The sequence below is a fragment of the Triticum dicoccoides genome, chromosome 1B, assembly GCF_002162155.2.
Source record: "Triticum dicoccoides isolate Atlit2015 ecotype Zavitan chromosome 1B, WEW_v2.0, whole genome shotgun sequence".
In the NCBI taxonomy this organism is placed as follows: Eukaryota; Viridiplantae; Streptophyta; class Magnoliopsida; order Poales; family Poaceae; genus Triticum; species Triticum dicoccoides.
The window spans coordinates 542269523-542281860 of record NC_041381.1 but is presented as its reverse complement, the minus strand read 5'-3'; the positions used below and the strand labels follow the sequence as shown (position 1 = coordinate 542281860).

At 48.2% G+C, this 12338-nt stretch overlaps 2 protein-coding genes across 2 annotated transcripts; one reads left to right on the top strand and one right to left on the bottom strand.

Annotated features, from left to right (window-relative positions):
* The first annotated feature begins 6879 nt into the window (after positions 1-6879).
* Positions 6880-8649, top strand: LOC119348325 (cytochrome P450 89A2-like). The gene has a single exon (XM_037616512.1). It carries the CDS (start codon positions 6926-6928, stop codon positions 8453-8455), a length of 1530 nt encoding a protein of 509 aa, XP_037472409.1. The 5' UTR covers positions 6880-6925; the 3' UTR covers positions 8456-8649.
* A 620-nt stretch (positions 8650-9269) lies between these two features.
* Positions 9270-12124, bottom strand: LOC119348337. Its single transcript, XM_037616521.1, has 3 exons — positions 10924-12124; positions 10326-10435; positions 9270-9563 (listed from the first exon to the last, which is right to left on the bottom strand). Exons 1-2 carry the CDS (start codon positions 12122-12124, stop codon positions 10359-10361), a joined length of 1278 nt encoding a protein of 425 aa, XP_037472418.1. The 3' UTR covers positions 9270-9563; positions 10326-10358.
* Between the last annotated feature and the right edge of the window lie 214 nt (positions 12125-12338).

Below are 12338 nucleotides of genomic sequence, written 5' to 3'. Positions count from 1 at the left end.
TTTCATTGATGTCTCTTCATCAGCATGCAAATACCTCATGTGTCAAAATAATCTAATCAAGCACAGTTTTGATTATTACTACTCCGTCTCATAATGTAAGACATTTTTTGACACACGAAGGGAGTACAAAGCAAAATGGAACAAAACGAAATAGTTAGGTTGGCATTTTACAAAGAATATGAGCAGATGATGTGCTGCAAGTAACATTGCATTTCTGAGACTGATCCATCAAAATTGTCGGCGAAATATGGTTGTCGAAATGTGGTTTCCTATTCAGTAGGTCCACACCTAAACAAGGTTTTGTGTACCAAGCGAAAAAAACGGTTATCGCGCGGTAAGCGCAAATCGCAGTACCCCACAATAAATTGCCTTACTGAGCAAAAAAAAACTTAAAATTTTAAATTTGAATAAATTTTGGACTAATTTTAGCCTGATTCAAATTCATTCAAAATGATTCTCCCATAACCATCCGGTATTTTTCGGTCACCGATCTCGATGCCCCATGAGATTTTTTTTTGCTTCTCTGGGATCCAAAACCTTGAACCTAACCAAGTTTGAAATATATAGAACATCCATTCATTTCAAATAGAACTATATCGTTTCAAAAATATGAGAGCTCATGTCTTTCAGGTGCCACCTTCAATTTTGTAATTGGTCAAATTTAAGGAATCTGCCAGGCAATAATAAACAGAAATATTGTTGGTGTTGATGTACTTGGGTAACATATTTCTGCTGAAGGACTAGTTGGATAGCATTTCAATTTCAGTGACAAGTCAATTTACAGCATGCTCACTTGGTAAGACATAGCAAGCAGGGTACTTCATATCATTCTTGTTGACTAGTGAAAGGCAAAAGCTTATCATGGTGAAAAGCCGTCCCAGTTTTATGTCTGGGATAAGCGAGACCAGGCAAGGTAATGGAGTAGTTCAGACAGGGTAACTACAACTCTACATATATACAGTAGCAGTCAAGCACTGAAAAACTGTAAAGAGCATATTCAGTTAGCAAACTTAATTCGCTTAAAGCTGTAGCATGATGTAAATTAGCCACAGTTTGAGAACACAAGCCAGAAACTAAAAACGGCATCATCTTTTTGACAGCCATGTGTAACTAAGCATGCGTGATTTGAACAAAAGCAGTTGGAATTAAGGATAACAGTAGTATTGTAGCATAAGTATTGGAGAATTAAGACAAGTGACATAGTGACTTGGAAACATAGCTGAAAGTAACTTCCCATTTTAACTATAAATACTGTACAGATCAGTTGCATATAAGGTATTTGTATGGCACTGATTAAGCTTGCATCACGCCATGTATATGTAGCAACAAAATTACAAGCAAGGGCACTTGGACACGGAATGACAAAGTTGAGGCTAACTGTCCGAGGAGACCTCTCTACCGACTCATGCATTCTTTAGCACCTTCAAAATCTTCAATGCAACAGTGCCAAATAGTCTGCGGGGTCGATTCATACTTGAGACCTGCGGGATTCTTCTTGCCATTAGACGTACATTTCTCATTGCCGGCATAGACAGCTCACCGAGCAACTTGCTTCCATTGTTATGGATGGGTTCACAATCTGGCAGATGCAAAACACCATCTTGTGCATAGACTGGATTCAACTTGACGGGATGTCGGTGTGCTAGCATCGATCTCCAAAACGGGAAGAAATTGTACCATGTGCTTTCATGCTGCCAACGTCGACCAAGTTTACTTGTAGCTGCCTTTTTATCTGCAGGATACCGATGAGGCGTCTCTGCAGCTGCCTCAGCTCCAACAGCAACCCCATGGGTTTTAGGCGCCTCACCATCGGTCATCGGCCACCATTTATAAGGACAGAGGTCCTCGATACGGATACCTTCTCCGGTAGGGGAAAACCCATGATCGCTGAGAATCTGTGAAACGTGTTCAAGGACCTTTGTTTGAGGTACCTCTTGGTGCGTCCGAATGTATGAATCGAGAGCCTTACCGGCTTGGGAAATTATTCTGACAAGCAACAATGTAGATGACAAATATTGACACTTCGCCTCCAGGTCCAGCAGTTGCTCCCTGCTTCGAAGCATCTCCAATTTTGTGTCAATGATGTGTTGACCGATGTGAGCGGTGATTATAGTAAAACCATAAGCTACACTCTTACCATTGCAGCGACACCCCACACGGATATGTGCTTGAGCTGCCAGGAGCAACACTGCAGTTTGCAACAGTTTTCCATCGTTTATGTAATTGCATACCTCATCAACTAGATTATCTGTGTGCGCAGCAAGCAGTCGAGTCGTATCCAAGAAAATCTTCATCTCGGGTAGGCACAAAAGATGAATAATCCTGTAGACATCGGCATCTGTCGGCGGCGGGTAATTGGAATCCTCCTTGGGGAGTAGTAGATTGTCGCCATGCCGGAGCAGCAGCCTGATCATCTCAACAGAGAACCTCTCCGCGGCTTCGTGCAGGGGGAAGTAGCCATACTGGTTCATGTAGTTGGGATTGGCGCGGTGCCCTTCGAGCTCGGGAGCCTTGCCCTCCATGGCAACCTTTGCGCACCGCAGGGCGTCCTCAACGACCATGTGGTTGAAGGCCTCTGGGATGATGATGGAGCCATAAGTCATGCAGTCGTCCCGGCACTCTGCGAACAGACGGAGGAAGCGACGGACGCTGTCCTTCTCCAGGACGGGCAGCAAGCGGGGGTACACCCCATGGTAGAACTGAGAATTCGCCTCCGGAGGAGTACGGTCCGGGACGATCGTGTTGGACGCTCTGGAGGTGATCAGAAAGGATGTTCTTCGACGAACAAACTCCTCAGGAGTACAACGGCCGTCCCAGTGCATGGGATACGGAGGATTCCATGGATCGATTTTGATAACAGTGGTGGGCTTACCGTTGTCCACACGAGAAGCAGCTTTCGTTGCATTGTTTTTGTGTCTTTTCGCCATTGTTGCACGATTGGGCTTGGAATTTCCACGTACACTGTTGGCCACGTACGGTCTCACGGATCAGTTGGTTGCGATCCGCCGGCATGGGCAAAGGAAAGGGGAGGCTGCCGGAGGAGTTGGAGGGGAACGCCGCTGCGCCGGGTAGGTTGGGTTGCGGAAGCGGAGCACGATGAGGGGGGCGGGGGAGGAACGCGAGCTGGATCTGCATGCGGCCGTCGCTGTTCGGAGGAGAAAACCTAGCGCCAATGGACGTCACGAGCGCATGCGCGAGAGCCGTCCGATGCGCCCGATCGCCCCGACCGCGCGGAATCCGTCCCGACCAGGTGTCGTTCGGGATAAGGCGAGATCACGTGCGGTGTAGTGGTGGGCCCGGGCTTTAATTCAGGTGAAACCGTCCGCACCGTCTGCTTGGCTTGTTCGAAACTGCCCCCATCGCATGTTCCTCCTTTTCATTCGAACTTCTCCCTCTCCTTCCTCTCCTCTAGCACCGATGCACGGCGTGAGGTTCTGTGGTTGTGGATCCCGCGCGGAGTCGCTGGTGTCGGAGGCCGTCTGCGAGCGCGACGAGTCGCCGGCTACAGGCGGAGGTAAACCCCCTCTCCTCCCCGGTTGCGCTCCAAATTTGGTGGGGAGTTTGTTTGCAGCGTTAGGGCTTGGGTGACGGGGCGGGTACGGAGGTCGTCCATGGCGTCTGCGGGCTCGGCGTTGCCATGGCGGGGGTGGGGGAAGGTGAATTGAAAGGGCGAAGGGGCAGGGGTAAGGGGATGCATCTGACCGGATCCTGGCGACCGGCATAGGTTCATTTTTTTTATGTTGCTCGAATCCCCGGATGCAGTTGTGTAGAAATATGATGGTAGTTGCTTTAGTTTTTGATGCAATTTGCGAGATGGGAGGGGCAATCAAACTTCATAGTATCCACAGTTGCAGCGAAATAGGACAGCAATTGCCTTTTGTTTAACATTAAGCATCACTGTTTTCTGAGAAGATGGCTTTTGTTGTTGGTCGAATTTCACCATTGCCATCTCATTTCCTATCGAAGTGTCTAGATTCCACCACCAAGTTGTTATCATTTTTATTGTTCTTTAAATTAGTGAAGTTTGCGTATCAAACGGGCTGTATGTGCCTAGATTTTTTCACCACCAAGTTGCTACCATGTGGTTGGTCAATTTTAGTGATGTTATTTATCATTTTTATCCTTATAAGTTGCCTACAAACAATATGTAGTTGCCTAAATTCACCATCGAGTTGTTGTTTATCGTAACTATCAATAGAAGATGAGATATCATCACGAATAACTGGCAACTTTAGGATTATTGGTGATGAAGATTTTTGTTATGGTTGGTTGAATCCAACAACACTGTTTTATAGTTTGTTTGATGGCTAGCTATGTGATGAAGATGAACATGTGCTTGTTTTGTGATGAGGAGTAATATCTGTTGGTTTTACCTCTTTTTTTTGTTGCTACAAAATAGTGAGTAGTTGCCTAGTTTTCAGGGGTCGATGACATGTGGGGCCAGGTCCCACATGGCAGTGACTGTACAACATCGTACAGTACTGCAGAGGATTCTAACCTAGTTTTCAGCACCAAGTTGCTTCTGCAGGTACTAGCACTTAGCAGTTGAGTTATATCTAGGTAGGAGTAAATGGAGATCAATTCACCTCCCAATGATAGTGACGTCACACTTGTTTTTGTCTACAAGCAGAACTTGTGTTTTTTCATCAACATGACATTTTTGTGTATTTCTTTTTACAGAATGGCACGAAAGAGCAGAAGGACTATAGGAAGAACTGATGGTGAAAATGAGGGAGAAGAGGTGGTGGCTCAAACAGCAAGGAGTAATGTTGGACGCAAGCGCAGGTGAACGAATGAGGATCCTGTCAGGGGTGGTGAGGCAGGGAAATGGGCCACCGATTGTGCCCGGGGTGGTCAGGCGGGGAAACGGGCCACCGATTCCGCCCCTCGTGATGAAGGAGGGAGGTATCCGAAACGTGCGAAGAAAGTCGGGCACGAGGCATTTTTTATGAAAAACTTGAAAGAAGGGATGTTTTTTTAGTCTTTTTTTTGAAATATGTAATGCTCAATTTTTTTCCTAGGGTTTGATACATGTGTGGTTGCTCGAGGCAGGGACATTATATGCCTTTTTGATATCTAATGCTTTTTGTGCCCTGGGGGTTTTGATACTTGTTTGCTGTTTTTCCGTGTTTTGCCTTAATGTTGATTCTTCAAAAATCACCATGTCATTTGTATACACTCTTATCTTGGATAAGCAGCAGAATAGCAGTATAACAATTGCCTACTTTAGTGCTAGCAGTTGCAGTTCAATATAGTTCTAGTTGCTCAGTTTTTAGCAAACACAACTCGCTTTTTAATATGGTGTAGTTTGCTTAGTTTAGTACAGTGGGTTGCTCGGTTTAATATAGTGGGTTGCTCAGTTTTATATAGTTGTAGCCTCTGTCCTCTTTTTAATATGAATTCTTCTGTATATTTTTACGCAGATTGGTAGCAGTGGGCCACCACCGAGGAACATGGCATCACCTTCAAGACTATTCGTCCTAAACAGTGGCCTTGAGGATATACAAAAGGATGCCATCGGTGATATATGCTTTGGCGGCGTGCTTGATATCGGCACAAGAATAATGAAAGGAGATCTTGTCAAGTTTGTCATGAAGTGTTATGACCCAGAGTTGTTGCAGCTTGTTATCCCAGATAGGGGACGAAAGATACCAGTTGACGCAGCAAGTGTAGAAAGGATTTGGGGCTTGCCAAGGGAGCAGAAGAAGGTTGCGTATGAAGTGGAGCCAGACATAGTTAGGTCGTTCAATGGGATGTACAACATCCCCACAGGGCCCGCGCCAACAGTCGTTGTCGTTGTTGTTGTTGTTGTTGTTGTTGTTGTTGTTGTTGTTGTTGTTGTTGTTGTTGTTGTTCTGAAATGTTCTTCGATCGAGTGGGGGCAAGGGGCCGGTTATTTTCCCAACCACCTAACCAACAGAAAAGGATATATCTCTACTACTCCTTCCTCGGTTTTTCCTCCCACAAATACCTAAATCAAATCAACGTTCTTTCTCGATTTTTACTCCACACGACCCCCTCCGTCCTTGATTTTTTGTTGATTTTTTGGTACTCTCAACCAATGCTGCACAAAATTAAAACCAACATACATAGAGTAACTGGAAATAATCTAAACCAAATCAATACGTTCCAGAGAAAATCACATGGTGCATTAACACAATCAAATCAATCTTCCCAAATTCACAACTGAATCCAAACTTTCCTTTTCTTCTCATACAAACACCCAAATCAAATCAAATCCTACCAAATCTCAACTAAATTAAAACTTTCCTTGCATTCCCTACCCATACTAAAATCAAATTAAATCTTATCAAAATCTAGAATATGTGTTAGATATATGGTTTGTCTAGGGCACATCTAGTTAGTGCATATCTAAGTGACTTAATCAAGCATAAAAGGAAAAGAAAATATCCACACAAATCTCCGCATAAGATTATGTTTGCGCCCACTGAAACACACGGGGAATTAGCTAGTAGCAGTAAGAAATAGGAAAAAACTCCCCGCAAAAAAAAGGAGAGATAAGAAAAACCAAAATACAAATGCATGCAGATACCTATTTTGATTTGTTTTCCGGGAATGCATCTACGTACATGACTGGATTGTGACGTGCCCTTTACATCTTGTCGTTCAAGAACGAGATAGATTTGGGTTTCTAGATTTCTGCCAGGAACCCAAACCCACCACAACTCTTCAAAATCAAATCAAACAACCGACATATCCAACCTTTGAATTGAATTCATCATCAGATAAGATTTACCCTTCTGGAAGGCAATTAGTTGCACGCACGAACGTCGAACTCCACGACGTCCACGTACACCTCTCCGCCTCCGCCTATAAAAGATCTCGTACATCTCCACCCGAACCACGAGTCCACGACATCGAAAACCCAAAACCCAGAGCTAGCTAGCCGATCGATCTACGCGCCATGGAGACGTCGCTCCTCATCGCCGGCGCCCTCCTCCTCCTCTCTCTCCTCGTCCTGCTCCGCAACGCCGCCGCCCGACGCCGCCTCCCGCCGGGCCCGCCGGCGTTGCCGCTGTTCGGCAACCTGCTCTGGCTGCGCAACTCCGCGTCCGACGTGGAGCCCCTCCTTCTGGGCCTCTTCAAGAAGTACGGCCCCATCGTGACGCTCCGGATCGGCTCGCGGCTGTCCGTCTTCGTGGCCGACCGGCACCTCGCGCACAAGGCCCTCGTCGGCGCCGGCGTGGCGCTGGCCGACCGGCCGCGCGCCGCCACCAGCTCGCTCCTCGGCGTCACCGACAACATCATCACCCGCGCCAACTACGGGCCCGTGTGGCGGCTCCTGCGCCGCAACCTCGTCTCCGAGACGCTCCACCCCAGCCGCGTCAGGCTGTTCGCGCCGGCGCGCGCCTGGGTGCGCCGCGTGCTCATGGAGAAGCTGCGGGAGGAGGACACGCCCGACGTCATGGAGGCGTTCCAGTACACCATGTTCTGCCTGCTCGTGCTCATGTGCTTCGGCGAGCGCCTGGACGAGCCCGCGGTGCGCGCCATCGAGGAGGCCGAGCGCGCCTGGCTGCTCTACATCTCCAGGAAGCTCACCGTCTTCTTCTTCCTCCCGGCCGTCACCAAGCACCTCTTCCGCGACCGCCTCCGGGTCGCGCACGCCCTGCGGATGCGGCAGAGGGAGCTGTTCGTGCCGCTCATCCATGCGCGGCGGGATTACAAGCGGCTGGTCAGCGAGGGCCAATCGCCGGCCAAGGAGACCACGTTCGAGCACTCGTACGTGGACACGCTGCTCGACGTCACGCTCCCCGAGGAGGGCGACCGCGCGCTCACCGACGACGAGATCGTAGCGCTCTGCTCCGAGTTCCTCAACGCCGGCACCGACACCACCTCCACGGGGCTGCAGTGGATCATGGCCGAGCTGGTCAAGAACCCGGCCGTCCAGGACAGGCTCTACGACGAGATCAAGGCCATCTGCGGGGAGGACGGCGCGGAGGAGGTCTCGGAGGAGAAGATCGACGCGGCCACCATGCCGTACCTCAAGGCGGTGATCCTGGAGGGCCTGCGCAAGCACCCGCCGGGGCACTTCGTGCTGCCGCACAAGGCGGCGCAGGACATGGACGTGGGCGGGTACCTGATCCCCAAGGGCACGACGGTGAACTTCATGGTGGCGGAGATGGGCAGGGACGAGGGCACGTGGGAGAAGGCCATGGAGTTCGCGCCGGAGCGGTTCCTGGAGGCCGGCGACAAGCTGGCGGCGGTGGACCTGTACGGCAGCAAGGGGATCAAGATGATGCCGTTCGGCGTGGGGCGGAGGATCTGCGCCGGGCTGAGCATCGCCATGCTGCACCTCGAGTACTTCGTGGCCAACATGGTCAAGGAGTTCGAGTGGCAGGAGGTGGCCGGCCACGAGGTGGACTTCGCCGAGAAGCGCGAGTTCACCACCGTCATGGCCAATCCGCTGCGCCCGCGCCTTGTGCCCAGGAACTAAGAAAACAGTAGTCCATATTTCCTTTTAGCTTAATTTGCACTAGATGTTTTAAGTGTGTGATTAGATCATCATAATGAACATGTCTACTACCTAGTTTAAGAGAGAAGTGCTGTCTTTTACAGAGAGAAATGTTTAGAGCTAGCAAGGAACATTGTTGGAGTATCAGTTTATAATGCAGTGTTTAGGTTTGCCAATTGTAATGCTTTTTATTTCCTGCTTCAGATTACAATAGTGACCTAAGTTACCCATGGGCAGCATTGCATGATAATAATATTAATAACAACATCATTCATCAACACAATATTCGATCTATGAATTTAGGAAAAGATCCCATTCTGATCTCAGCAGGCAGCTGGTTGGCCAGATTTGTATAACACTAGTTTTTAGGTTGTTTGTAATTTACCTTTTAACACAATTTTCACAGTAGGCCACCTCCTGTTTTCTACTACTCCCTCCGTCCGGAAATACTTGTCGGAGAAATGAATGAAAATGGATGTATTTAAAACTAAATTGCGTCTAGATACATCCATTCCTCCGACAAGTATTTTGGGACGGAGGGAGTACAAAATATCATACATTTTCCCTTCATCAAAGAAACTTTTCTGATGAATATTTCAGTCATCCAATCTAGCACACATGCACTCTACAATAGTTCTAACATGAATTCTGCTTTATATTGGATATGGCAGGTAACAGCAACATAAAAGGTATGCTCTACATCAACACATACCGCGATAACCAATACTATCAAATTAACATAAAAGGTCCGTTTTCCAGTTATGCAGAAGCATTTAATAAGATAAGAGAGCTCATAAGTTTCCCATCATCAGCATGCAAATATCCAATCAAGCATATCCCAAATTTGTTGAATACAAAGCAAAACAAGTCAGAACAAAAAACACTTTGGGCAATAACATTTTTACAAAGAACATAAGCATGGTCTCTTGCAGCTACAATTCTCCGAAATATGTAAGAACATCTGTCCTTTCAAAAAGAATTGCATCAGCCGGAAGAACAAGCCCAAAATTGTCACAGAATTTCCCTAAAATAAGAGCTCTTGTCTCACAGATACCACCCTCAACTCTGTTGTTGGTCAAATTTAAGGAATCTGCAAGACAAAAGTAGTAAACAGAGATAGGTTTAGTGATGACATACTTGGGGAACACTTCTGTCGAAGGATTACTGGATAGCATTGCAATTGTGGTGATAAGTCAATATACTGTATGGTCACTTGGTAAGAAATAGCAAGCACCATGCTTCAGTTCAGTCATGATTTGTTGATAACATTTCAGGATATTACTAATGAAAGACAAATCCTTATCATGGTGAAGAAGCATACATCATTTAGCTTTCCCATAATTTTATGTCTGGGATAAGTCAGACCGGGTAATATGTAGTATTTCAGACAAGGCAATACTACTATGTGTAGCAGTCCAGCATTGAAGACAGAACCAGCGATTAAGAGTAAAAAAGAAGTAGAAGCCAAATCAGCCACCATGGTACTGCTTCATTGACTAGTTGCAACTTGCAAGTCGCAACATATTCAAGCATCATATGTACAGCATGGTTGGAGAGAAGGAAGTTTCCTGTCATGCAATCAGGCACGATCTGTACATACAATCCTGACAAGTTCGATTTAAGGATAACAATGATGGAGTATAACTATTGAACAATTAAGATAACCAGTTCAACATACTGATTTGGAAACATGACCTATACTTTTTTGTTTGTGCAAGTACCACATTTTATGGGGAGTGTAGGAGAAATACAGAATCATGCCACAAGAAAGAAAATGATATGACAAAAAAATCAAACGGAACAGGAAAGGTACCCAAACAAGAAAGAGTTACTTAAGAGAGAGAGAGAGTACCGGAGATGAGTTAGTTGTCACGTTTCAGTTTGTCTAGCATTTGTCTACGCGAACCAGCATGTCTGCCAAAGTCTTCCTTTTGCAATCGGCCTTGTTGCTTGAAAGGGTTCCTTCAGTTAATAGATACAAGAACTTGAATAGAAATGACACAGGGCAACAAGAGCAATATATGTGCATCGTTACATCACGACTTGAATGGAAAACAACATATAGGCATTTAACAGGACAATTCCATGTCTATATGCTGACATTAATTAGATCGGCAAAATATTTTTTAACATCATAGACAATCTGATAACCAATGCAATCAATAAAATACATCAGATTCTCTAGCAATGCCAGATTCCACCTTTGATATCCTGAAAAGGTTAAAAAGCAATGCTAACAATGGCCAATTTATAATTCAGAAAATATGAGCCTATCTGGAATTATTAAACCCCCAATGTGTAAGATATCATCACACCCTTCAGAAACTTCAATACAAATGCAACTGGTGTATATTAACAAACAAAATCCTGTGAAATCTAACAAACTGATTATAGGACAGTAAAATTTGGATTGAATGATTCAGTACCAAGTGTATGAAGCTTATATTTACCTGCAGAAGGGATATTGCTTGTGGCAAGCCATGTTGGGAGCACGCACGGTACAAGAAGACTACAGTGGAGCAACTTCTGAAAGACGAATTCCTTAGCCAGGTAACCCCTCCAAATCTCCTTCCCCTTAGCCAGGTCCATGGCAATAACAGCGCTACCATGTTGGAGGTACACAAGGTCGGCATTGAATGGATCTATGGCAGCAATTTGAACATAGCAAGGGTCGTGCCGATCTGTAATTTCAACTCCGTGATCCAGCGCCCAGCTGTAGGTCTCGTCATCCAGCGAAAACGAAAGGATCACGCACCACTTGTCGTGCTTCGGTCCATGGGACACTTGGACGTAGCGCAGCTTCCCCTCGCTGACCCCCATGCGCCGGTACCTGCTCAGCGTCGGGGAATCAGAAACAGGCTGCACGCTGGAGCGCGGCAGCTCGGCGAAGCGGCGCTCCGGCCGGTCGCTGAAGGGGTCGACGGAGCAGGCACCCCAGGCCACGTCCAGCCACCATAGCCGGTCGCCGAACGCCAGCACCTCATGGTTGATCATCATGCTCCGCCCAGGATCCATCTCTAACTCCCCGACCAGCGGCCGCTCGTCCCACTCCCCTGTCTCGGACAGAAACCGGCGAACGACCCTGCGCCACTCCCCTCCCCCGCGGCTGATTTTACTGAGCTGAGCGACCACGTACCTATCCGGCGGGCCGTGTGAGCCTTGAGATTGGGTGAGCAGGCCGAAAGAGGTACTTCCCATTTTGGGGACATCCATGCCCGGGGCCGGGAGGCGGACCAGCTGGCCGCTGAGAGGGTTGCAGACGAAGAGCTTGCCCTCCGGTTCCACGCCGCCGCGGGCCGCGGCGAATTCGTGTGGCCACAAGGGGCGGTGGCGGGCGTCGATGAAGTCGAGGAGGAGAAGGCCGTCGCTGCTGGCGCCGCGGACGATGCCCACGAGGGAGCCCATGTCGTCGCCGTGGGGGGCGACGAGGCGAGCGGGGACGGAGAGGTGGGAGACGCACGGGGTGGTGTTGAGGTCGACGAGCGCGCGCGCGCTCTGCGACGGCGCCCCTGACGCGTCCAGCGCCGCCTGGCTGTTCACCATGGCCCAGGGAGGGCGTGGGGCCGCCGTGCAGAGGGGGCGGCGGAGGGGGGCCGCGACGGCGACGGCGACGGCGACGGCGACGGCGAGGCGTCGGGGCAGGAGGGGCATTTTGCTTCTGGAGGAGCCGGTGACTCTGTGTGTGGCAGGCTGGCTGTACGGGGGAGGGCTTTGCGGTTCTGCCCGTGACCGTGAGCGACCTGGGGATGGAGACCATGGAAAAGAAGGGGGGTTTGGTTGGTGCACATGGACTCGGTCCAGGCGGCTCTGACAGCTTTAGTCAAAAGGAGGAGTCCCATTGGGCGTTCTTCGGCTCAGCTCGAAT